The following is a 23,091-nucleotide window of genomic DNA, read 5'->3' on the forward strand; positions in this document are numbered from 1 at the left end:
TCTCAAGTAGCCTATAATTTAATGAGGAATCAGGTATGTAAGGAAAAAGAAAACTGTAGTAAGAAGGAGAATGAGAAAAATTAGAACTTAATGGAAATTTCGACTGGCTTTTTAGAGGAGCTAGCATTTGAACTGTGTCTTTGAAGACTATCCTAATTTTGAAAGGTTAAAAAAAGAGGAAATTAGATATTTCAAAGGAGAGGAAACAATATTAGCAAAGTTTGCGAAACTTAAAAAAATGTCATTATAGAAGATTTGCTGTTGGAATACCTCGTAAGTGGAGAAGTGAGGGGAGATAAGGCTACAGAATCGGATGAAGTCAGATCACAGTAGATGTTGTATAGTTGTTTTCACTTTAAATTTTTAATATTGGAAGACTAAAGGTAAAAATCTTTAGAAGGGAGAAATGTAGTCAGACCTGTTTTAGAGCAAAAACTGATAAGCTTGTGAAGGATAAATTGTAAATGACTGACCCTCCTGTATTCTCCTTTGGAACTTTGGGTTTACTTCTGTTAAACCCATTATCAAGCTGTTACATTGATCTTTTTATTTTTTTAAATTTTCTTTTATTTACCTTACCCACTAATAGATTTGAATTCCTCAAAGTCAGAGAACTGTGTTTTCTAACAAATAAGCTATCAATGATTTTTTAAAAAATGAATGAATGAATGAGCCTGTCATTTAGAGTAAGCAAAATGAAGGCCCAAATATGAACCCAGAGTGCAATTATGATCAGTGTTGAGACTTTGTAGAGGGCTTATTTGAGCCATAAAGGTGATTGAAGAGAAAGAAAACTAGATTTGTGGGAGCGAAAATGTTAAAGAAAAGAAGTAGTATTCTACCAAAAAAAAAAAAAAAACGCAGTGTAGTCTTCAACACAAAAAACAATGTCCAGGAATTCTTCGTCGTGAAGACTCTAAATTGGAGGTAATGTGGGATGTTATCAGATAATGTGTGGGGTGATGAACCCCCTTTCCTCCATAGGCAGTTAGCACTACCTCCTGGCAATCTGCCTCCGAGCTCTCTTGAATCTATCCCCTTTTCTTATTTCCCAGCTGCCACAGTCTTAGTCCAGGCTATTTTTTTCTCTTATGTGGACTATTATAAAAGTCTCTTAATGGATGTCCTGGGCTCTATTTGTCCACCTCCCATCTATTTGTCATTCATTTATTCAAGAAATATTACTAGGCACCTATTCTGTGCCATGGGCACAGTTCTAGGTGTTGGAGGTGTAGCTGTGAACAGACGAGGAACCTATTCTCATGGACTTGAACTTTCTTGGGGGGAAGAAACTTAAACAGGGTGATGTGAAAGACAGTGATGGGACAGAGTCCTACTAAAAGGTTGGGTGATCAAAGAAGCCCCTCTGAGGAGATTTGAGCTGATACATGAAATACAAGAGCTATCCATATAGTGGTCGGGGCGGGACAACTAGTGCAAAGATCTTAAGGCTAGAACAAGCTTGGTATTTTCTAAAAACGGAGACCAGTATAGGTTAAGTATAGTGGAGAGAGGAAGAGTAATATGAGATGAGCTCAGAGAAGTAGACAGGGGTAAAAGCATAAACATACAAAGTTGAAGATTATAAGATAGCAGAGAATGATGTATTTTGTTCAAAGGATAATTAGAATCGATAAGGAGATTTTGAGCAGAGAATGGTGGGATCTGACTAAAGGGACATAAAGGAGCAAGCAGGAAAGGCATTGAAAAACTATTGCAGTAGTCTAGAAAGTACAAGATGATGGCGTAAACTAAAGTGTTAGCAGTGGATGATTTGGGAATATCTTTTGTAAGCTGAGTCATCAGGACTTGCTGATAGGTTAGATGGTGAGAGATGATGGAAGGAGGAGTCTAGAATAATTCTAGGTTTGTGGCTTGTGCAAGTGGATAGATGGCCATTGGATAGATGGCCATATTTATTGGGGGAAGTAGCATGTTTTTGAGGAGCAGGGTTGCTGTCAGGAATCAAGATTTCTACTTGAGATAGGTATCTGTCAATCACTCAAGTGAAGATGTCAGGGAAGTACTTGGATATAATGAGCCCAGAGTTCAGGCAGAGAGGTTGGAGCTAGAGACATAAATTCAGGAGTCAATTGTAAATAAACAATATTTTTAAAAATATGTATTTTTTAACTTAACAAGGATTTATTCACAGGAATACCTGTAAGTAGAGAAAAATAACAGAAAAGCTAAACAAATGAAATGAAGAGGATCCAAACCAACTTTCACTCTGTAGCTTTTTACTTGCACCCTGTGTGCATATATCTAGGGCACAGAGGGCCACCAACATGTGCCAAGACAGTGTAGGAACCCTGCATTACATCCATTAACTTAAACATATCTTTAAGATCATGCTTTGAACAACAAAAGAAAGCTTAGAAGGCAATATGTTGAGTGGGAATAAACATTGAAATATAGCAATCATGTCTTCAACTTCTACAATTGTCTTTATGTGCCAACTAACATTTATGCAACCTCTTACAGATCTTTTACCATGTAATTTAAGTTTTAGAAGTTTTGATAAAATCACTAGTAGTATATAACCATGCAGAAAGCACATCACACTGACAGCACAGAGGCAAAGATTTTGCACAGATATATCTGCTTTCCACATTGTGCAGGTTACACACAATATAATATCAATCTTATTCCTAACAGATCCTAAAAAGATATTTCAAGGCCTAGCTACTGTAAACTACAGTACTTTATATCTATATTCTTAATAAAAATGAGTCTAGTTGGGATCTTCTAAATAGAGACTGTATATAGAATAAAAGTGGGCTAGAGACTGAACCCTGGGGTCATACAGTATTGAGAGATCAAACAAAAGAGGAGGAGCTAGTAAAAGATTTTAAGATGGAATGACCAGTGAGGTAGGAGGAGAATCTAAAACACAGGATGTCCTTGAAACCAGGTTGAAGAATGTTTCTAGGAGGGGGCATCATCAACTGTTTGAAGGACTGCTGGGATGTCAATAAGATGTGGACAAGGACATGAATATTGTATTTTGGAACAAGGGGGTCGCTGATGACTTCAACAGCAGTTTCATTGAAGTGTATTTATTTTAAAAGCCAAGTGCTTCTTTTCATGCTATGCTTACATATATTTTATTTATGTCATAATTTGTGCATATCTCCTGAATCTTCTTAAAGACTGAAGGTTTAGAGTTTAGAGGAGTTGTACCTTTGCAACATTTTCTTCTCTTTTTCTGCCTTGATGTTAATAAAGATGACCTGTAGAAATTTCTTGTTATTCTTGAATTTCAAGGAGTAGAAACAATATACTTCAGCTTAGTAATGGCTTTTTAATTATTTCATGTAGAACTTTCCCATAGTTCAACCTTAAATTATATCATCTTTTAAAGCATACAGCACTGTATCTTCCATCAGAATGTAGTTGTTACTTTCAGTCTCCTGAGACCTTGGTACTTGGGAATTCTCAGTGAAATTTTTTTTTCTTTATTTAATTGCTTTTTCATTTTTTGTCATTTAAATTGGGACTTGTTGAATTTTGTAATTCTTTAATTTTGTAACTATAAGGTAAGTTACACTTTATTAAAGTAAAATTTTAGGGCATAACTACAATTCAGTTTGTTCTTAGGAATCTTAGTTGTGTGGATTTCATTCTATATTTGTAACTGGTTTTTGGTATGCATACTGTTTTAAATAACTATTGTATGTTTCAGACAGAACTTGAGAATAAACTACAGCAGCAGTCAACACAAGCAGCACAGGAACTTGCAGCAGAGAAACAGAAAATATCAGTGTTACAAAATACCTATGAAAAAAGTCAGGAAAGTCTAAAACAGCTTCAGTCTGATTTCTATGGGAAGGAATCTGAACTTCTTGCCACAAGGCAAGATCTTAAGGTATAGTGAACTATATTATATCATAAAAACCAATAAGTTGTTTATAGACATTCATTAAATGATTGATTTGAACCCAAATGGGCATGGGAATGTTAGTGTTTATGGAATATCATGCTTGTTTTCTGTTGAATTATTATATTTGGAGAAACATGCTTTTTAAATTGTTTTATATAACAAAATATATATGTAAATATAGGATTTAAAAATAACATCTTTAATAGAAATAATTTGGAAATTGTTAATTGCTACATTGGCTTATCTAAGGACTTTGCTGCCTTTATGTAAAAAAAATAACTTTTAAAACGGACTGCTGTTAAAAAATCTAAGGAGTTTTAAATGTAAACCACTTGTGAAAATGCAAGCAATTTTACTGTTGCTTGTCAAGCAATATTAACTTTAGTTTTATATATTAGTCAACTTCCCAAGACTACTGGAATGCATAATGATTAAAATTAGGAGATTATAGCTCAAAGTAAACTTAACCTTAATTATCTAAACATATATGGATATTTTGTCCTTGGCAATACTGTTTGATTAAAGTATCATTTTTACTAAAATGAAGACTATGGAAAAAGGGTAAACAATTTTTATGTAGCATTAAGGTATCAGTTCTCTAAGGGAAATGGAACATTTGTATTCTCTCACAGAAGAGTTAGCCATTTCTCTTTTTTGTCATAGTGAAATAGTATGCTTTTTGATTCTTTCTTATGTTTGGATTTTTGTTTCTTTACTTAATTTAAAATGCTTTATTGAAAAATTCTGTTGAAAATCACAGAATATTTTTATATATAATATACATAAATATACTATGTCTATACTTTATTCATAGGCTGCTATAGGGAAGGCTTTATGAAGGAGGTAGGACTTGACCAGGTCCTGAAGGATATAAGAATTTGAATACACAGAGAGTCCTGAGAAAGATCAGTTCACTCAGGGGCACATTTGAGAAAAGGTGCAGCAGTGGGAACCAGCAAAGCCAGGAGGCAGTCACCATAATTGTCTTGCTAGAGTGCTGGTTTGTGTTTGGAAGTTAAAGTTAAAAAGGTTGGGATCAAACTGTGAGGTATCTTAGATGCCTAGCAAGGACGACTGACTGGACTTTATATTGGGTTGGCGGTGGGCGGGGGAGGGGGGGATGAAGAGTCTAAGCAGAGGAATAAAATGAAGAAGATATATTTTAGGCAACAACCTGGAACTGGTTTATAGATAGCAGCTTGGTTTGGATCTGGCGTAAACTAGTGCTGGGGAGATTAGTTAAGAGGCCATCTCCCTTCCTTCCTCCGTAAACTCCAGTAATCTAGCTGTGAGCTGATTAGAACTGGAGTTAAAGAGGATGGAACAGAAGAGATTAATGGGAGAGAGAATATGAAACAAAAGGGCTGAATAACGTACAGGGTGCAAGGAAGTGAAGGAATCAGTGGTGACTAATGATCTGACAAAGAAACAGGAGATTGGGTAAAAGAATTTTCATAGGGCCAACAGTAGATATTTTATATATATAAAGTTCACAATTAGCAAGAGTTCTTTTAAAAAAATACCACCTGACATTTAGAAAGTATCTTAACTTGCTATATTCTCTAAGTAGCTTTAAATTATTATTAGTTTTCCTTTACAATACTGTTGAAAGTCAGGGAGGGTTTGTGGAAGAGTTTGGACTTTATCCTAAAGGCAGGAGGGAACCACTGAAAGGATTTGCTCGGATTTGTATTTTAGGCCAATAACTGGCTGCAGGAGAAGGAATGGATTGTAGGGGAACATGGCTGAACGTTGGGATGAGAGAGGAGACTTTGTGGTAGTCCAAGTGCGGATGGTGGCGGCTCGGGCTGGTAGTAGTAAGGATGCAGAATGTGCATGAATTCAAAGGACATTGAGGTGGTAGAGAAGATGAAACCTAATGACTGATTGTAGAAGTTCTGTAGAAATCACGTTTTTTCTTCATATGGATGTATTATTTACCCAAGAGCATAACACAGTAATAAGACTTAGATCTTTTAAATCAGTATGTTTTTCATTAAGCCAACAATTATTTTTATTATGCCCGAAAGCTACATCATGTTCTAATTTTATACACGGAAGAAAAATTCAAATGTAAACATGGGCAAGAAGAGAAAGACAGAGGGATAAGGCTGTTGTGGAGTTTAACAACTGTTGAGAGACCGTGGATAGACTCTCTCTTCCAAAGCTTCCTTTTGCAGATGAAATTGAGGCCCTGCTTGGTTAGTGACAGGCCTAGTGTTTGCACAATAACAGAACGATGATTGGATCTCAGCTCTTCTGATTCATAGCCCTTTATTCTTTTTTTTTTTTAAATTAATTAATTAATTTGGCTGCATTGGGTCTTCGTTGCTGCGTGCAGGCTTTTCTCTAGTTGCGGTGAGTGGGGGCTACTCTTCCTTGCGATGCGCGGGCTTCTCATTGCGGTGGCTTCTCTTGTTGCAGAGCACGGGCTCTAGGCACTTGGGCTTCAGTAGTTGTGGCACACGGGCTCAGCAGTTGTGGCCCTCAGTCTCTAGAGCGCAGGCTCAGTAGTTGTGGTGCACAGGCTTAGTTGCTGTGCGGCATGTGGGATCTTCCCGGACCAGGGCTCGAACCTATGTCCTCTGCATTGGCAGGCGGATTCTTAACCACTATGCCACTGGGGAAGACCAGTAGCCCTTTATTCTTTTACCATCATTTCACTAGAATTTTTTTAATAAAATAGGATATTGAATTTTTTTAATAAAATAGGATGTTGACAAATTTTTATAAAATAGGATATTGACAAAATATCCTATTTTATTTTTTTATAAAATAGGATATTTGGAAGTTAATTCTTCCAAAATGACAGGTATCTGAACTACTTAAGTTAATATTTAAAAAAAGAAAGAAATTCCTAGGAAAGTTCAAATAATATTTATAGGCCAGAATAAGGGATCAGCCATTCTTTTTCTTTTGCTTCAGTGATTATTATATGACCTTATGTATAAGAGAGAAAGGGAGAGGTTCAGAACCTTGTAACATGACACCTAAGTCAAGGCTGCCATCTGTGGGCTGATGGTGTATACCAAGACACCAGTAGAATGGAAGCTGGGCTGGCTTGATCTATGCCTTTAGCCCCATCTGCTGGATTACTTCTGAAATACTAAAATTTGTTGACTGGATATTTCAAACTGGCTATGCTGTGTGCTATTCTTTGTTTTCCAGGAAAGGTAGAAGTGGTGTTTAACTGTAAATTTTGCACCCTCAGTGAAGTGAAAATTCTAGGATAAAAAGTTTAGAATTAAATATAAATCTTCTTAGCCTATTACTGTTCTCTATGTCATTTCATCAGACATCAAGAAAAATAACTAAAAATTTTAAAGTTTTATTTTGAAAGAAAAAGGAAAAATTGTTGAACAGACCCTCCCAAAAAAACCAAAAAACCAATAGCTACCACAGAACAGTGCAGAAAATCTTTTTTTGCTACATTACTATAATGTGATTGGGGTATTCAGGATCAGGGTTGGTACTTGATCTACTCAGGGATTTGCTTATTCCAGTGGCAGTGGGTGGGTTAAAGATAGCCCCAGTAAACCATCTAATGGGAGAGGGAGTTCTCCAAGGGAAAAGATGCTGAGCAGATGAAACTAATATAGTCTGAAGCAAGAAAGATAAAAGGAAATTTTGAAACAGCAGTATACTGCTGAATGACATAGATGAATATTCAGAGGCAAGGTTGAACAACATGTTTTGGCTCAGAAAACAGTGCAGATTTTGAACTTGACTTTAAAGATTTAGTCACTAGGATTTTGTGAGTTCAGAATTTTATAGGCTGTTATTTAAACCATGGGCATTTTGGAATTCTGTGGTCAGAGATTGGGGGTATTCTTGCTTTTAGGCTCTAGCAAGTGTTGGTATTCTTTAGCATTAGATCAGGACCTCTGTTACCTAATTACAATTGCTATAGACAGTATGGGCTAGGCTTTGTCAAATTTTATTCTTTTTCTCTGAAATCACTCTCAACTTTTGTGATACTTAGGTCAGTTCCCACATGCCCACAAAGCCTTCTTTAAACATTCCACAGAGAACACTCACACTCGTTTTTCTGTGCATTTGGCATATAGCAAATGCTCTAATACCCTGTACAACTTCCATTTTATACCCTGGTTCTGTTTTCCAGGCTGTATGGTCAGCTTCTTTAAGTCCAGGACCATCTTTTATCCTCCTACCTTAGTAGTATACTCAATTAAAGCTTAGCTGCTTGATTAGTAAAGGACTAGATGACTTTAAGTCTTTTCCAAAAAGGAAGTCTTACAGTTCTTAGTGTTCTAGTGGAAGCCATTGAAAATGGAAATTTGATTTACATCAGAAAAGACTTCTGAACTGGGTTATTTGTAAGGAATAATCTCTTTCAGGAAGCTTAAGTAAAGCCCTTTAAATAAGGTTTTCGTTTATTCATTTAGTTTTCATCGATTCTTTATCAAATGCTTACTATAGCCAAGCCTAGGTAGCAGTGATTCCTCCTGAATTGTATCTTCTGCCTTTTTTTCAAAGAAACTGTATCTCCAGAATAAGAAACATAAACTTCTTCTAGATGGTGGAAGAGCATCTTAGAGTTATTTCCCTTAGCAGCTGAGCGTGGCAAGGTTCCTGCCATTTTCCATTCCCCACCTGTTACCATATCCACCTCCAAATCAAAACCTAATGAGTCGAAAAGTTGCTCTTTCCCCCAGCTTCAGCTTCTTGAAATATTTGGGCCTTCGAACAGTTAGTAACTATGGACTGTGTCAACTGACAGCGCTACTTCTACCACATAGATGAGAAGTTAAGAGGATGGGGGTGATGGCCTTGTTAGAAGTAGAGCCTCAGATGTCTGGTTGACTTTCCTCTTTTAGTTCACTTAATCAGGTTGGCAGATTTGAAATACATTTTTTCCCCTAAGACAAAAACCCCTTTCTATTTATTAAATAAACCTTTTAGCATGTCAAGGGCCATCATAGATCCTACAAAACATATATGCATATATAATGTCATGTTTATCTCTTTTTAAATTGCTTTTTTCCCATGTCTCCCCATATCTTCTCATTATGTATATGTTCTCTGAGTGTGTTTGATATGGTTCCTACTTATTTGATATTCTTCGTATCGCTTAGCTAGTAAATACTTACAGATTATTTCTAGAAGCTTTGGAATTGCTTCAGTTTTATTATTTTATACTTGCCTATGCAAAATACTACAAGTATTTTGCATAGGCAAGAGAGTTATCTAGCATTCTTTCTCTTTTACATCATCTTACTGAAGGGCATAACATACTATCTTTTTTAATTTAACTTTTTTAACATCTTTATTGGAGTATAATTGCTTTACAATGTTGTGTTAGTTTCTGCTGTATAACAAAGTGAATCAGCTATATGTATACATATATCCCCATACTCCTCCCTCTTGCACCTCCCTCCCACCCTCCCCTCTAGGTGGTCACAAAGCACCGAGCTGATCTCCCTGTGCTATGCTGCTGCTTCCCACTAGCTAGCTAGTTTACATTTGGTAGGTGTATGTATGTCACTGCCACTCTCTCACTTCGTCTCAGCTTTCCCTTCCCCCCACCGCCGTGTCCTCAAGTTCATTCTCTACGTCTGTGTCTTTATTCCTGTCCTGCCCCTAGGTTCATCAGAACTATTTTTTTTTAGATGCCATATATATGTGTTAGCATACGGTATTTATTTTTCTCTTTTTGACTTCACTTTGTATGACAGACTCTAGGTCCATCCACCTCACTACAAATAACTCAATTTTGTTTCTTTTTATGGCTAATATTCCATTGTATGTATGTGCCACATCTTATTTATCCATTCCTCTGTCGATGGACACTTAGGTTGCTTCCATGTCCTGGCTATTCTAAACAGTGCTGTAACGAACATTGTGGTACATGTCTCTTTTTGAATTATGGTTTTCTCAGGGTATATGCTCAGTAGTGGGATTGCTGGGTCATATGGTAGTTCTATTTTTAGTTTTTTAAGGAACCTCCATACTGTTCTCCATAGTGGCTGTATCAATTTACATTCCCACCAACAGTGCAAGCGGGTTCCCTTTTCTCCACACCCTCTCCAGCATTTATTGTTTGTAGATTTTATGATGATGGCCATTCTGACCGGTGTGAGGTGATACCTCATTGTGGTTTTGATTTGCATTTCTCTAATGATTAGTGGTGTTGAGCATCCTTTCATGTGTTTATTGGCAATCTGTATATCTTCTTTGGAGAAATGTCTATTTAGGTCTTCCGCCCATTTACTATCTTTTTAAAGTATATTACTTTCCACTGTGCTTACGCATAACTGTTATGTATAACTGTTAACTATTATGTTTCTGTTGAAATTTGCCAAAAAATGACATATAATAATTTGGGGAAATTGTTTTTATAAGTCTGTAGAAGAGAAGCTTTCTCTAGCACAGGAGGACTTGATTTCAAATAGAAATCAAATTGGAAACCAAAATAAATTGATTCAAGAACTGAAGACCACCAAGGCTACTTTGGAGCAAGATTTAGCAAAGAAAGAACAGCAATTGAAGGAGCAGAGTAAAGCACTGCAAGATATACAGAAAGAAAAGGTATTTTATTTTCTGACTAAATCTAGAATCTTAGCATTTAAAATTAAGAACCAGCTTTTTCTAAGGGTAAGTAGGGGTGTATTTTATATAAATGATGCTAAGTTATAAAGTTGAAAGCATTGTATTATGACCAGTACGTTTAAAGATCAGTTAAAATTTTATATGAATGAGAAATTCAAATTCTAGGAAACATTGTATTTTTGGTTTCATAATTGAAATTTTATATTTCCATCAGCTGATATTATTCTGAAGTGTACAATTCCTGAAGTTCTTGGTATATTTTATTTGTGCAGTTCCTGAATTACGTTTTTTTTTTGTTTTTTGTTTTGGCTGCACTGTGTGGCTTGTGGGATCTTAGTGCTCTGACCAAGGATCAAACCCAGGCCCTCGCCAGTGACAGCGTGGAGTCCTAACCACTGGACCGCCAGGGAATTACCTCTGAATTATCTTTAATTTAAAAATTGGTGGATGTTTTTGTAGCGATGGCGCTGGTGAGGCTGGAATGAAATTTATGATTTGTACCTCAAGGTTAGAAAATTCTGGCAGAACTATAGTTTAGAGGCCTTTAATTACAAGGGCTTTAGATCAGGCAGATCTTGTTTTAGTTTTATGGTTCCACTTTTAATAGCTTATTTAACTTCTCTAAGTCTTTGTTCCTTTACCTATAAAATGAGGATTAAAAAGAGCTACCTAGCATAGAGATTAAATTAGATAATGTATAATACTCCTCCCTAGGTGCCCTATATAAAGATAGTGATGATGATGATAATCATAAGCATAAGATGGTAGCTTTAGCTAAACTTTAGCCAGGCACTATTCATTTTAATAGTTACTGTAACTATTTAATCCTTGTAACGATCTTATTGTTCATATTGTATAAATAAGGACACAGAGGCAAGAGAAGGTAAATAATTTGCTCAAGTTAACTAAGGTGGAAGGGGCAGAGACAGTCATAAATAGTAGCAGTCATTTTTGTTACATTACTTTTAAGTATTTACTTTAAAACTTTTTTAAATAAATCATTTTTTCTATAGTCACTGAAAGAAAAAGAACTAGTAAATGAAAAATGTAAATTGGCAGAGATAGAGGAAATTAAATGTAGACAAGAAAAAGAAATTGCTAAATTGAGTGAAGAACTCAAGTCTCACAAGCAAGAAAGCATAAAGGTATGTGAAGATAATCATTGTTTTCCTTTTGTATTGTATTAGTGTTGTTAAAAAGATTTGTGTATATATACGTATGTGTGTGTATGTGTGTAGACACACATACACTTTATTTATTTTAGGACATACTATGTGCCAGGCACATTGTTTTGCTGTTTTTTGACAAATACTCTCACTCTCACAGTGCTCTTGGGTTGCATAATACCTATACACATACTGAAACTATGTTACCTTTGTTTTCAAATTACTGAATAAAAGCAAAGTAACCCTAAAAGTTTAGATTTTGTTGAGGTGATAATCGACAAGAGCTATCCGTTATGCTTATAGATGGTAAACTTCAAAATATGTAAGAGTTTAGAATTAAGATTTTAAGGGATTGTTTTTTTAATGGTTTTTCTTCCTAAAATCCTTTAATAATCTGTTGTTTAGAACATTTTTCCTATCATTAGCATGGCTGGCATGCCACCTGAAAATATTAACTGCTTATAATTTGCTTTGTAAAATGTTTGTAAAATGTCATTTTCTTAGAGAAAGGTTGGATTTTTCCCTTGAGTGCTCTCATAATACCTCTTATGTCTATCAGTATACTTGCCATTTTGCTTTATAATTACTTACCTCTTTATGTCATTATGTTCTTCCAGACTGACTTCCTTAAAGCAGGGAATATATATAATTCATCTTTATATATATCCCTAGAACCTAACACAGTGTGTGATGCCTAAATGTTGAACCAATAAATGCTTCCTAAATGAAGGGAAAATAGGGGGTAGAAATTTTTCACATAATTTAATCAAAACATATGCATGCAAGGCATCACTTGAATTTAAATGATTGTTGAGCAGGAAGTACATAATATTTCACCTTTTTAATCAACTGTTTGAAATACTGAACTTTAAGACTCTCATAAGAGGCTAAAACTCTTTGTTTATATTGTAATAAGTTGCATAAATTTCAGCTACATTTTTTTTTTTTTTTTTACTATAAAGGATGATTTATTTTGGCCTTACTTTCTCATAGGAGGTAACAAATCTCAAGGATGCCAAACAGCTTTTGATTCAGCAGAAATTAGAGCTTCAAGGGAAAGTAGATTCCCTGAAGGCAACCCTTGAACAGGAGAAGAAAACCCAGCAAATGCTAAAAGAGCAGATGAAAAAGGAAGAAGATGAGCTGAAGAAAGAATTTATGGAGAAGGAAGCTAAACTGGTAAGTTAGTGGTGGGAGGTGTGTTTTGTAATTGATTTTGTAAATTAATCCAGTAAGAGAGGATTTTTCTACTTAAAAGTTATGATTCAAATGCTCACCTAACATTTAATTTTTGATTTAAGACATCTGTTTAAATAGCTGACATGTGATTGGAAATATTTTATTCTATGATTATATTTTGGTTTATATAAGTGAAAATTCAATAAAACATGATGGGGGGGACACTTTTAGTGCCAGAAAAACAAACAAACCTATAACTATGTAGATTGAGGTAAATGGCATGAATGCTAATCACGTTAAACTCATTTGTTTGGTCAAACTGAATGTTGATAAGGGGGAAAGGAAACTTCAGTTTGGAATTACAATGACCAAAGTCTACTTTTCCTTCCCTAACTTGTGCATGCCAAATGGGAAGCATCTGGCTTTCCTCTGTTGAATTAAGTCCAAATATCCCCAGATAAATTGACTGCTGAATGTTTTCGTTGAAGAATTGCAATTTCAAGTTCACACAGTGATTTGAAGTATTGTTTTTTTGGCAGGTTGATAGACACAAAAGGATGCATTTGGAATTTGAGACATAAGAAAATGCCAGCTTTGTCTCCAGGGCACCTTGCTTTCCCTAACTATGTGTTCTTCCCCTGCTCTAGTGGAAAAAAGGAAAATCTCAAATTGCTTTACTTTAGTTTGATTTTATAAGAGGCTTGCTGATCACCATTTCAGTGTCATGACCATTGTCAGTTCAAATTACAGAGATGTTTGTGGAATCAGTTTTATTAGTGCCTTCTTCGCTGAAGAAGTAATATTATTTATGTTGCCAATATTTAAAATTCAACAACTTAAATTTTGCACTACTTTTGTAATAGGTTTTTTACCCACTGTTTTTCCTTTTCTCAGCTTTCCGAAATAAAAGAAAAAGAAGTAGGAATGAAGCAGCATGAAGAAAACGAGGCTAAACTTACCATGCAGATTACAGCATTAAATGAAAACTTGGGCACCATAAAGAAGGAGTGGCAGTCCAGTCAACGGAGAGTCAGTGAGCTTGAGAAACAGACGGACGACTTACGGGGTGAAATTGCAGTATTGGAAGCAACGGTTCAGAATAATCAAGATGAAAGGAGGGCACTACTAGAAAGGTGGTTGATGTCTAGTAAAATTAGTTTATTTCCATGCTAAGTGATAAAAAGGTTGTTGTATTCCACATTTAAAAAAATAGAAGTCTTGAGAAAAGTGCTCCAGCAGGTATTTAAGTAGTCATTGAAAAATTAACCCTTACAACAGAGTTGAAATTAATGTATTATGCTTAAAGTTACTAAAGTAGTTCATTATCTGTGTTCAGAGAGGGTCTTTAATGATTTTTTAAAAATGAATTGTTTTTGCAATCTATTCCAGGTGTCTTAAAGGAGAAGGTGAAATAGAAAAGCTTCAAACCAAAGTACTAGAATTGCAAAGAAAGCTGGATAATACAACTGCAGCAGTGCAGGAACTGGGCAGAGAGAATCAGTCCCTTCAAGTAAGTCACCTGGTGTATGAGGCAGTTTTTTAGTCTAGAATTTACCTCTTAGTGAAAAGCATATTTTCAACATTTAAAAAAAATCTCATATTTAATAATACTTTTGAATGGCTACTGCCCGTGTAGCAGTATTGCAGGTGTTACGGGTAATTAAATATAAGATTTAAAGAACTTATCTGAGACCCCAGTGATTAGAGAGCCACGTCACTCATAAATTGTCATTATTGGGAAAAGTCAAGAACACAAAAGGAATGAATGAGTTGCTACGTGATAAAGAAGTGATCTGATTATATGCTCAGAGTTCCAAGGAAGGATTGATCCTTAGGGTTAGAATGAATGGGAAATCACCAAAGGTTAGAAATTACCAATGCCTTTGAGGAATAAAACTTGCTTTGCTTTATTTATTTATTTATTGTCATTCAGACTTAATTATGTAACAACTTTTGATAATGGAAGTTGACCAAAGTATTTCTGATTTTTAAAATTTTATCCATTTTAAAACTTGGCCACCAAATTAGAAATTATCAATCATTCTTTACAGCATTGAATATTATGTTTTTTTTTTTTAATAGATCAAACATACACAAGCGTTGAATAGAAAGTGGGCTGAAGACAATGAAGTACAAAACTGTATGGCCTGTGGGAAAGGCTTTTCAGTAACAGTGAGACGGGTAAATGGTTTTGTTATATTGCTATAGTTCTTGATTTTATTCCTCAGTGACAATGTTTTAACCATCGAAATTGTCCTGCATTTGACAGATTTTAAAAGTTCTGCCATTTATTAACTTTAATTTACAACTACATAGAATAATTAAGTTTCATGAAATCTTGTTCCTGGTTAGTGTGTTTCAATTTTAGTTTTAAATTCAGTTATTACCTTTCTACTGAGTTACTCTCTTGGATAATCATTTTCTGAACCAGTGCATCAGTATTAAACTCATACGTTTTAGTCATCATTAGGTTCTCTTAAAGGAAGAAAAAGCAGAGATAAAAAAATCATTTAAAATAATGCCATTATGTGATGTTTCAAGTTTATATTCCTATTGAAGAAATTATGCCTGAAACATTTTGCAAATAGGAAAAGTTTTTCACCTGATAGAAGTGCTTTATTAAGCACTTTATTAAGCACTTTATTAAGGCATTAAAATGCCTCCTAAGGTTCTTCTGAGAATTCCAAGATAAATTCCATATTAAATGTTTAGTACAGTATCTGATTAAATAGGAAGCATTCAAATTAACTAAGGGATTAAATCGACATACTGAGATTTTATATTATTAAATGCTTATCACTTGAAAGTTAGTATACCTTCACAGTGAAGTTTGCTGTATTCTTGTAGTCTCATTAATACTTTTGGTATAGTTTTTATGCTTAAAAATGTTTAATTTTTGTCATTTACAGCATCACTGCAGACAATGTGGAAATATCTTCTGTGCTGAGTGTTCAGCCAAAAATGCCTTAACTCCTTCTTCCAAGAAGCCTGTTCGTGTCTGTGATGCATGTTTCAATGACTTGCAAGGATAATGGGTTATCGCAACTTCAGAGTAATATTACACTAACATTAGATTTTTAATAAATACACTTAATAGAGATCTTGGACTACTACTATTCGGTTTGGACAGTGGTTGCAATACTAAACCAAATTAGAATTCATATATTTTGGAATGTTATCAATATCAAGTAAAACTCTTCTATTTTTGTGAGACTCGAGCCCATCTTTCATTACTTTTTTCCATTTACCCTGGAACAGCTTTCATGCCAAGTTTAGAAGTAGCCAATGAAATGTAAATAAATTTTGGACGGAAAATAGCAATGTATTTTTTTAAATATAATTTCATTGTTCAGAAATGACATGAATGCACTTCCATAGCTTACTTCTTCTTTCTCCCCCATTTAGTGTCAAGAAATGTACAGGGGTGATGTTACCATATCAGATATGTTGCACAGTAACACTCTAATTATATTAAATATTCTCATTGTGAAATGCATAGAACTATAAAGCTTTTTTTCCCTTATACACAGGTCCATAGCTCAGTTGCATTGTTATGTTACAAATTTACTAAAGTGTTCCAAATACAGATTATATTTAAATATTAACCATGAATTCAAACATGGTTTTTATTTTAACAATATTGATTAAATTCTCTTGGGTGGATTTTATGAAAACCTCTGGAAAATTAATTTGCTTATTTTATGGTTATCCTTGGGTTGTATTTTAAAGATTAGGGTTAATTTTTCTTTTTGTCTTTTTCTGTTTCATTTTTAAACTCCCATGTAGTCTTAATTAAGAATCCTACAAAACTTCCCACCCTCATCCCCAGTTGGAAGGTGAATAATAGAAGTTGTATAATGGTCCTATTCTCTGTTTAAGTGGGAAGTCTTCTGAGATTAGCCTTCATTTTATATCCTCATTTTGTCTCTCCAGCATCTTCAAGAATCTGAATTTGCTTTTTTAATGGATCTGCTTTTTTCAAGGTAATTTGGTTTAACCTTCTCAAGCATAGCTCAGCTTCACTGTAATTGTTCTATAGATTTTGCATCTTAAAGCTAGTAACTGATATTGCTATAGTCTTAGCTGTGAAAACAAATATAAAATGCTAAGGAGACATTAAATATTCTGCTTTATATTCTCTTCTTACCTAATAGGGAAGAATTTTTTAAAGTTTTAAATTTGACTTAAATTTTAAAAGGTTCAGAATTTGGGGTTCCATATCAACTGTGTATCTGTTTACTTTGCAAAAATAATGCTATGAAATTACCTTGAAATAACAGTTGGATAATAGAGTATTGCCAAAAACAGATGTATTTAGGAATCCCCAAATTATAACTAGAACTGAAACAGAATGGCAAATTGAGGGTAATTAAAAATTAGTTTATTTGGATGCTGAACAATGGAATTGAACTTTAATTTATCATAGTCTTATTAATTTGGAAAATTGGAGAACATCTGAAGAGAAAACTCATTAATATTGGTTTATTGCTCTAAGAAGAAATGTAAAGATATATATTCATTCAGTGCAATCATTTGGTAATAGGGAAGGATGGGAGCTAATATTTCATTTACAATACATAGTTTATAATGTACACTTGCTTTCAAATATCATGCTGAAATCACATTATCATGTTTATGCTCTTCCTATAATACATACAAACAAAGAGATTGCCATATATTCATTTAATTATTTAAAAAACCCATTTAAGTAAACTCTGTTGTCAGTAGCTACTAAGGACCCTGACTGAGTCCCTGGACTCGGATAAACATATATCCTTGAGCATACAGAATGAAGAAATACAGTGGATCTTTATTAAAAATAAGTTGGATAACAAAAATTGAGCTAAAATCATTTATGCATTTTCATATAAATTCTTTCAAATAGTCTTAATTCTACACTTATAAGTAAATTAATAAGCATGTTGGAAAAACATATTCACAGCACCATTGTTATTTTTTTATGATATGAAACTTCACGGGAATTCTGGCTTAGAATATCTGTTCACTCATCTCCTAATTGGGTGCACTGAAGGCCTTTCCCTGCCTTGTCCCCCCACCCACATATTCATAAAAATTTGTGGGGACAACAAATACAACCATATGTATTTGAGTGATTTTCTACTTTTCATCTAGCTAATCTCACTTCCTAGGCCCCAAATAATTAGGCTATTATATTTAGAAATGAAACTTAATATTTTGCTATTAATTTCACCAATAAGGTGTTTTGGAAACAAAAATTAAAGAGTTTTCTGTTTCTTTTAATTAAAAAGTCATCTTCTGAGTGCTTATTGGTTCTACATTTTAGATGTCTGCTGGTACTATTTGTCAGTGATTTACAGCTGGCACGTATGGAGTTCCAGCTCTAATGCAAAGCCTATTGGCATCGCGTGTTAGTAAATTCTAAACCCAAGCACAGAAACGTGAGTTAAAATCAAGTCTTGCTGGGTTAGTGTACAATAAACTATACCTACAGAATTTTTAGTAGAAAGAAGACAAGCTGCTGGTATAGGATTTGTTTATTTTGAAGAAAAGAGGGAAACAAACACAAAAACCTCAATGCAGTGTATAATTTTGTTCAACTACCTCTTAACGTGGAATTAGCTAGTTTAATAGTTTCTTCACAGTAATGTTACATAGTAACTGCCAAATTTGTTAGTTCGCCATCTCTCTTGAAAAGGCTTTATGATTATTTTATAGTTTTGGGAACTTTAAAGCCACTTTTTTTTAACCTTGCATTTGCATAAAGATGTTTAGCTTTTAAGTGGAAAGCGAATTATGATCATATATTTTGATATTCATGACCTATTTGACTATAGCAGTTTTTTTTAAATGCACTTTGGCTATGAAACCATGGATGATTTGATCCATAAAATTTAAACGTGCCATCAATTTAGTGTTCCTAGACAAGAGCTTGATGAATGGTATTCTGTAATTATATAACGTACCACACATTATTGTCTTAATTGCCCTTTGCCTGAATTTTAATGATCAGTTATTGTTGCAAATGTGAATACTGTGCATAAACTTACTAAATTTATGTAAAATTGTATAAAATAGAATTGGAAATAGCTAGGTTCTCTCCCTGTAGAAGTAGTGAATTTATTGTAACATGATGCAGTTATGTATATGACATTCTGTACTTCTTGAACTGGATCATATATTCATAACTTATGTAGATACTTTTGCATGAATATTTTGTTTAGTTTTTGGATTCATTGTATTTACTACTTGTGATCATGTAGTTGTGCCTTATTTGTGAGAGAGTTTAGCTCAGTAAATACTGTGGTTTCTAAACTCAGTGAGTGGAAGGTTATTGATTATATATGTAACTGATAAATTATATAACATTTGAATCTGTATAAAGAAGAATGGAAGAATCCTTTATTGAATTGTTGCTTTTTTAAAAAATATGCTAAAGATATTAAAAATAATTTCTAGTAGATATATTCTGTGACTAAATTATTTTGTCTATTTAAAAGAGGTAAGATATTAGCCATTTTACATTAATTTATTTACAGATTTAGAACTTCGCACTTGGATATAGACAATGGGTGTGCTGTATTTTTTTAAATTAATTTTTATTGGAGTATAGTTGCTTTACAATGTTGTGTTAGTTTCTAGTGTACAGCGAAGTGAATCAGCTATACGTATACATATATCCCCTTTTTGGATTTTCTTCCCATTTAGGTCACCACAGAGCACTGAATAGAGTTCCCTGTGCTATACAGTAGGTTCTCATTAGTTAGTTATCTATTTTATACATACTATCAATAGTGTGTGTATATATATGTCAATCCCAACCTCACAATGGGTGTGCTTTAATGTTCAACTAAGAATAGTAATTAAGTTCATATTTCAAGAGAAATTACTAATGCTATTTTGCTCGAGACATCCCCTTCTCATTTCATTCATTGAGAAAAATTAGCAAAACTAAAAAATATTAAACAATATTAATCTCTTCTTTCATTGTACATTTAATACCCAGGTGACCATTTCAAGGCTCAATGTACCATTGCTTTTTACTGATTTTTTTCCCCTGGAAACCAAAGTTCCAGAAGTGATTTTTCATTTTACTCTAATGTGTTTCCCTCTGAAGAGAATAATGTGTATATCCTCAAGCACTTAATATATTATATATTAGATATGCTCTTTTATGAGCTTTATAGAATTTCACTTTAAGTACATAGTATATTCTTTTAAGTTTTATCTTATTGTGGTAAGAACAGTTAACATGAGATCTACTCATTGTAAAAGTAGTACAACTACTTTTGTCGAGAGTAGTACAACTCTCGACAACTCTTGTAAAAGTGTACAGTACAGCAGATCTCCCGAGCTTACTCATTTTGCTTAACTGGAACTTTATGCCCATTGATTAGTAACTCCCCATTTCCCCCTACCCCCAGCCTCTGGCAACTACCATTCCACTCTTTTTGATTCTATGAATTTGAGTATTTTAGAAATCTCATATAAGTGGAATCATGCAGTATTTGTCTTTCTGTGACTGACTTATTTCCCTTAGCATAATGTCCTCAAGGTTCATCTATGTTGTTTCATATTTTTCAAGGCTGAATAGAATTCCACTGTATGTACGTACCAGGGTTTCTTGATCCACTCATCTGTTGGTGAACATTAAGGTTTTTTCCACATCTTGGCTATTACGACTAGTGCTGCAGTGAACACAGAAGTGCTAATATTTCTTTGCATATTTTAAAGCTGTTTTACATCTTAACTAATTAAATTTACATGTTAATTTAGTCAATCTTTTTCTCCCTTTAATGAGATTTAAGGGAGAAAATAGTTTTATACCTATAAACAAATATATGTTTACTGGACTCGGACTAAAAGGAATTTTGGGAGATCACCTAGTCCATTGCCCTTTTCCTAAGTTGGCTGATATCTAGAAATCCTTGCAAGACAATTGTTATTTTTTTTCTAAAAAAATACATATTTTTCATCTCTAAGAACTCACTTGAAATTTGTTCTCCTGTACTTTGCCTTTTTTTCTCATTTATTCTTAGGCATTGACCATAGTTACTGCTTTCCTGATTTTCCTTTCATTTTCACTTACTCCTAATAAATATGACATTATTATACAGGGGCTGTGACCCTCCATTCTAATGGTGCTTGGCCCTTAAAAAGAACTGTTATGCTGCACTTGTCTATACTGCCTGGTTTACATGGTGAAATCACATTTTTCTCAGAGAATTAACTGTGCACGTGACTTCCCCAAGCATCATCCTTTCTATCCCATACTCCAGCTTAAGGAGATCAGTTAAGGTACCATTTGTCTTGCAGTCCAAGTTGATAAATTTACTACTTCCATTTTGGAAACTGCAAAAGATACCATGTCTGAAATTGAAATCTGTGGATTTCCTTTTGATATAATCTGACTATAAGAACTAGTTCCTTACATGCAGTTAACAGTATATTCCACCATGATAATAGTTCAAGCTGTCTTTCTTAAGAAATTCTAATGATGTTTCAAGTCCTGCCAAATAAGACGAAGTAACTGTACTGTGCTCACACACACACACACACACACACACACACACACACACACACACATACACATTCAAAACCAGAAAGAAGTTTTATGACAAACTCCACTGTTCTTCAAAAAGTGAGATTTAGAGAAAGATATCCTACTATTTCTATGACATTTCCCAAGTAAAACTGTTAACTGGTGAAACTGGAACAGATATTTGCTTTTTCTTTCTTAAAACAATGGAATTTAGTCTTTGGGATTTTCTCCTTCCATGTTAAGACTTATATAAAGTATACCTGAGATAAATAAACTGTTGGCGACTAGGAATTTAAAAACTGCTAAGATGGAGACCTTATTATTCATTGCTTAGTATGTTAAAAGAGCAATCAAACTTTGTATGAGGTAGGACTGTAGAGCAGTAAGGCTGATTTATAAGTCATGTAGGAAACTTGGTTTCATTACAGATATACATAGTAAGATGCTAGAATTCATATCAGATGCAAGCAGTGGGCATTGTTTTCCTCCTGATACTGCATTTACCTGATCATTCACCTTTTACGAATTATAATAGCATCATACTTCCCTCGCCCCTCTTGCAAGCCTGACTGAAGCACTATAACATAGTCTGGATATCAGCATGTATACACTTACCAAGAAATTCCTTCCGGTTCAAATTTGTTGCAGCCATTATTACTCTACCCTGAGGAATTTCCTAGCTTAAATTCTGGAACTTCTTTAAAATGCACATTTTCTTTTAGCTCATTACTAGGTAAGTGTTACAAGTTTGAATGAAAGAATACCTTAATCCCTAATGTCTAAAAAGGTGTGCCACTTGTTTTAGGTCCCTAAATTTCCGAGGATTCTGCAGGCAAAGTGAATAAGGACATCTTCTTGGTTTCCTGACTCTTGGTGAAGCAAGAGATTGCTGCTGTTAATTGTGCAATCCATGTTTTCTGTTAAGAAAGAAAAAAGAAATATATAGAGAGAAGAGACTGTTAAATTTCTCACATATTTGGATTAATATTTCCCTTTGTATTTGTTGACTCGCTCTTTAAAACTGAAGACTGATTAAACATTTGCATGTTTCCCATTTTCTCTCTTAAATCGAATATATCATAAATATCTCTAATCACATATGAAAATGCAAATGGATTAGATGAGTATGGTATGCAAGTTGGATAAACAGTTGTGAGTAATCAAGAAACCATAATAGTCAATGATGGCTAATTACAAAGATGAATACTGGGAATATAAGTAGTTTGAAAGCTGAATTTCTTGAATTTCCACTTTGTGTGGAAACAGAAGTTATTAATCAGTGGCATAACTTGAAAAACAGACTGAGGGAAGAAATTGACTCCTTGAAAATAATGTAGTCTTCCATTAATTGTCTGGCCACATTGCTGCCCTGATGAAAGCCTACTAGAGGAAAGACAAAAATGGAAACTTCTAAGATAAAGAAACCAGAGTCAGATAGGCAGCTGCTCTTCAGCTCCATAGCTGTAAAAACAGTAGCATAGTTTCAAAGGGTAAAGAGAAGACTTGACACAGTTCATTTCTGCAGGAGCCCCTCACTTAAGCTGGCATCATACTGTTTGCATACTGGGGCTTTGGAAATTGATCGGAGCATCTTAAAAATCAAGCATGCAATCCAAAGCAGTTCTTCCCCCATTTCCTACAGACCCCCCCAGAAGTCAGAGGCAGCTCTTGAGCTTCTGCCACAGGAGAAAATGAGGGAGGCTGTGTCAACACTGGGGACGTAAGAAGATGGTCAGTTCTGAGGTCTCTGAGCCTGATATGGTCTAGATATT

The 23,091-nt window shown here is 34.3% G+C and overlaps 2 protein-coding genes across 4 annotated transcripts in view; one reads left to right on the top strand and one right to left on the bottom strand.

Annotated features, from left to right (window-relative positions):
• EEA1 (early endosome antigen 1) overlaps positions 1-19,244 on the top strand; it is a 143,238-nt gene extending 123,994 nt beyond the window's left edge. For 2 of the 3 annotated variants that reach the window (XM_082418865.1, XM_082418866.1), the window contains 8 exons: positions 3,686-3,868; positions 10,247-10,432; positions 11,467-11,598; positions 12,613-12,798; positions 13,693-13,931; positions 14,188-14,308; positions 14,881-14,979; positions 15,708-19,244. In XM_082418865.1, the coding sequence (XP_082274991.1) occupies positions 3,686-3,868; positions 10,247-10,432; positions 11,467-11,598; positions 12,613-12,798; positions 13,693-13,931; positions 14,188-14,308; positions 14,881-14,979; positions 15,708-15,830 (1,269 nt within the window). In that variant the 3' untranslated portion in view covers positions 15,831-19,244. The remainder of the gene's footprint in view (positions 1-3,685; positions 3,869-10,246; positions 10,433-11,466; positions 11,599-12,612; positions 12,799-13,692; positions 13,932-14,187; positions 14,309-14,880; positions 14,980-15,707) is intronic. The other variant, XM_082418867.1, reaches the window with a different exon arrangement.
• Positions 19,245-19,353: 109 nt separating this feature from the next.
• Positions 19,354-23,091, bottom strand: part of PLEKHG7 (pleckstrin homology and RhoGEF domain containing G7) — a 94,868-nt gene continuing 91,130 nt past the window's right edge. Inside the window, exon 18 of the mRNA XM_082421151.1 lies at positions 19,354-22,236. Coding sequence (XP_082277277.1) covers positions 22,129-22,236 — 108 coding nt within the window. The 3' untranslated portion in view covers positions 19,354-22,128. The remainder of the gene's footprint in view (positions 22,237-23,091) is intronic.

Source organism: Balaenoptera physalus, assembly GCF_965194825.1.
Source record: "Balaenoptera physalus genome assembly, chromosome: 13".
Taxonomy (NCBI): domain Eukaryota; kingdom Metazoa; phylum Chordata; class Mammalia; order Artiodactyla; family Balaenopteridae; genus Balaenoptera; species Balaenoptera physalus.